At 51.7% G+C, this 3850-nt stretch overlaps 1 protein-coding gene across 1 annotated transcript; it reads left to right on the top strand.

The window, feature by feature from the left end:
- Nucleotides 1–1197: 1197 nt before the first annotated feature.
- LOC148819214 (uncharacterized) lies at nt 1198–3551 on the top strand. The gene is made up of 2 exons (XM_088935465.1): nt 1198–2570; nt 3224–3551. The coding sequence occupies exons 1-2, from the start codon at nt 1198–1200 to the stop codon at nt 3549–3551; spliced, it is 1701 nt and encodes a 566-aa protein (XP_088791591.1).
- Nucleotides 3552–3850: the final 299 nt, after the last annotated feature.

The raw sequence follows: 3850 nt of genomic DNA, 5'->3' as shown, positions 1-3850 counted from the left end.
CAGGCCCCAGATCTGTCTAACCCCTCCTACCACAATCTGCTTTCCTCTCTTCTTCCCTCCTCATCCTCTCCCATCCCCGGTGTCCAACACGGCATCAATCATCCCATGCCTTCGGCCCCGGATTCCAATCTCCCCTTTACTAAGGACTTTTCTCTCCGAACAGCCGTTCCTCTCCCAGCTCCTCCTAACGCACTAAAGTTTAGTCCTCCTCCCATTTCCTTCTCACTCCGGCAGCAAATTCTACGAGGTGCGGATGTCAATCTAGCTCACCTTCTCTCTTCCTCCAGTTACAACTCCGATTCCAGAACAGTCGACTGCGGCTCGATTTCCGTCACTCTCAAATCTTCCGACCCTCACCCCGCTTCAGTCCTTCGAATTTCCGACTTCTGCTTGGCTTTCAGCATTTTTCGCGACATCATGTGCTCCGCCTTTCCTGAACGTCGTCAGGAACTCGACGATTACATGCACATCATCCTCGATCTATCCGTCCGTTTCGAGGGCTCCCTGTTCTACGAATACCACAAGCAGTTCTCGGCCAAGGCCGCTGCCCGCCTACTCCAATGGAACCAGCGCACCTACTGGGGAGCCCTCGACATTGAGCTTTATTGCCGCACTTTCGCCGGCATCAGAGCTCTTTCCTGCGATTTCTGTTCCTCTCGGACACATTCATCAAATCTTTGTCCAAATACAGTCCACAAGCCCAACCCCGACTCTGCCCCTTCTCCCCCTCAGCATCAATTCTCCCGCCAGGTCTTCTTCAAACCTTCCCGGTCCAGAGACGTTCGTGGTCGCCCCATCGTGATGATCAGAGGTCAACAAATTTGCAACAACTTCAATTCCTCGACATGCACCTCTTCCCTCTGTCGTTTCCTCCACATTTGCAGCTTCTGCGGCGAAGCTCATGCTCGCTCCGCCTGCCCCCGCCGGCCTTTCCATGCTCGCTCCACCTTCAGCGTTCCCAAATGACTACTGGCGTTTTTGTCTACCCCAATCGATATCCCCGCTCTTGCTTCCGAACTGCTCCGTCACCCCGACCCCTCTTCCACCCACATCTTACTTGACGGCCTTTCCTTCGGATTTTCACCAGGCCTGTGCACACTTCCTTCTTCCCCCGTCTTTTGCAAAAATTTGCAATCTGCCACCGCCGATCCCCAGTCCGTCGATTCCTTGTTAGCATCTGAAGTCGAGAACGGTTTCATGATCGGCCCACTCGACTCTCCCCCATTCCCCGTATACCGCATCAATCCCATCGGTATAGCGGTCCGTAAGTATTCCGGTAAAAAACGCCTTATAATCGACTTGTCAGCTCCCCATAACTCCCGCGTGCCAAGTCTCAATAGCCTCATTCCCAGTTCAGACTTCTCCCTCCACTACGCCACAATCGACCATGCCATTTCTCTCATCAAAATCGCAGGTCCGGGCGCCTGGCTCGCTAAGGCCGACATCTCCAGTGCCTTTAAAGTCATGCCTCTCGATCCAGACTTCTGGCACCTCTTTGGAGTTCATTGGCGTAACAAGTTCTTCTTCGCAGTCCGCCTTACTTTCGGATGCAGGAGTAGCCCAAAAATTTTCGATACCTTAGCCGAAGCGCTCTGCTGGATCCTCTTAAATAACTATAGGCTTCCTTTTCTCGTCCACCTTCTCGACGATTTCCTTACCATAGATTTTCCTCACGCCCCACCCGCAAGAGCCTCTTCCACACTTGCTTCCGTTTTCGGGAAACTAGGGGTACCTCTCGCCACAGACAAAACAACCGGTCCTTCTCATATAATCCAATTCCTCGGGATCACCCTCAATTCCATCAATTTCTCTGCCTCCCTGCCTCGCGACAAGATCGACAGGATCCAGACGTACATCTCTACCTATTCTTCCGCCACATCTTGCACAAAGAGGGATCTTCTCTCTCTGCTCGGCCACCTCAATTACGCCATGCGTATCATCCCCCAAGGACGGTCATTCATCTCCTACCTTCTCGACCTCGCCTCTTCCGTGCCCTCTCTTTACCACCACGTAAGCCTTTCAGCCGACTGCAAATCCGAGCTCAGACTCTGGCAGCTTTTCTTGGCCAACTGGAATGGCATATCTCTCTTCTACGATGACCTCCTCTCCGATGCCGAGGATATCCAGCTTTTCACGGACGCAGCCCCCTCAGTCGGTTTCGGAGGCTATTACAAAGGCCAGTGGTTTGCGGCCCCTTGGCCTCCTGAGCTCTCTTCGATCCCTCTCGCCGACCAGTCATCGGCCCTGTTCGAAATATTTCCAATTGTCGTTGCAGCTTCTCTTTGGGGCCACAATTGGAAACAAAAATCCGTCCTTATCCATTCGGACAACTACGCAGTAGTCCATATAATCAACAAAGGAAGGTCTTCATCCCGATCTATCATGAAATTTCTCCGCCGCCTTAAATGGACTTCTCTCACACATCAATTCGTCCTCGTAGCTGCTCACATTCCAGGTCACCTTAATGAGATAGCTGACTCTCTCTCTCGCTTTCAATTTCAGAAATTCAGGAACTTGGCACCAGATGCAAGACCGAACCCATGCACAGTACCTCCCTATTCGGAACTCACGTTCCTCTGAATCATCCTTTCCATCACTACGTCCAGCTGGCCCAGCAAACTATCCTCTTAGGGATTGCCCCTCGAACTCTCAGCTCTTACTGGACCGCCTGGAAGGGCTTCCAATCCTTCCACCTCTCCACGAACATAAAATTCCCTTCTTTCGATATTCTCACTGTATCATCCTTCGTTTGCTATTGTAGAAACTCACTCAAGGTACGAGCATCCACCACCAAAGTATACCTGTGCGGCATCCACTTCTTCCATAAACTCCTTTTCGGCACGACCTGTCCCTCCCTTATCCACCCTCAAATTAGTCTCCTGCTTAAAGGCTTTCAGCGGCTCGAAAAACCACTTCCGAACCAACGCGCACCACTTACTTCGGACATCCTCGAATCCTGCATCTACATTCTCAGGTCGGGTTACCACTCACCCTGGGTCGACCGCACTCTTGAATCTTTATTCTTGTTAGCCTTCTTTGGCTTCCTAAGGTGCTCCGAAATAACCGCTGCTTCCACATCCTTCGATCCTTCTTCTCAACCCTGCTTATCCGACATCTCCATCTTATCTTCCGATACACTGACCTTCTATCTCAAGAAAAGCAAAACCGACCAACTCGGGTCTGGCACTCTCATCTATTATTTCAAACTCTGTTCATACGTAAGCCCATACGAGCCTCTATCCCATTACGCACATCTTCGCACCGCTGCCGGAGCCTTGCCTACTGACCCTCTGTTCGTAAACGAGAAGGGCCGTATCGTGACCCGCAACTGGTTCCTCTCTCACCTCTACGACATCCTTCTAACCGCCGGATACCCCCCTGAACGATTCTCTGGGCACTCCTTCAGATCAGGGGCCGCGTCCTCTGCCGCTCGCCAAGGCATACCCGAGTATCTCATCAAGCAACTCGGCCGTTGGTCCTCCGAGGCTTATCATGCATACATCAAAACTAACCCCAGTACCCTCAAGCAGGCACTTTCTCTCCTGGGCTGAATTAGTTTAACAATCATTTGGTTTTGTTTTTGTTTTTCTGCACTGGTGATTGGGGGTCCCGCTTGGTTCTTTTGGGGGGTCCTATCCTCCCCGTCCAACGGCCGGGAGGTCGGCCCTCAGCCAAGCGGGTTACGCCAAATCTCCACATCTCAATAAATGATTCTAAATTCTCCCAAGCTTTCGGCTGCCATCATTCCTCGTGAAATGGAGTTTTTAATGAAAGTTCGGGAGGAATGAAAGCAGCCGAGCTCATTCGACACAGCTGCCGCAATTCCCACTAATCCTGACGTAAGCAACCG

Source organism: Atractosteus spatula, chromosome 17 (assembly GCF_055471065.1).
Source record: "Atractosteus spatula isolate fAtrSpa1 chromosome 17, fAtrSpa1.hap1, whole genome shotgun sequence".
In the NCBI taxonomy this organism is placed as follows: domain Eukaryota; kingdom Metazoa; phylum Chordata; class Actinopteri; order Semionotiformes; family Lepisosteidae; genus Atractosteus; species Atractosteus spatula.
Note: the sequence above shows the minus strand (reverse complement) of the source record. Positions and strands in the feature narration are given on the sequence as shown.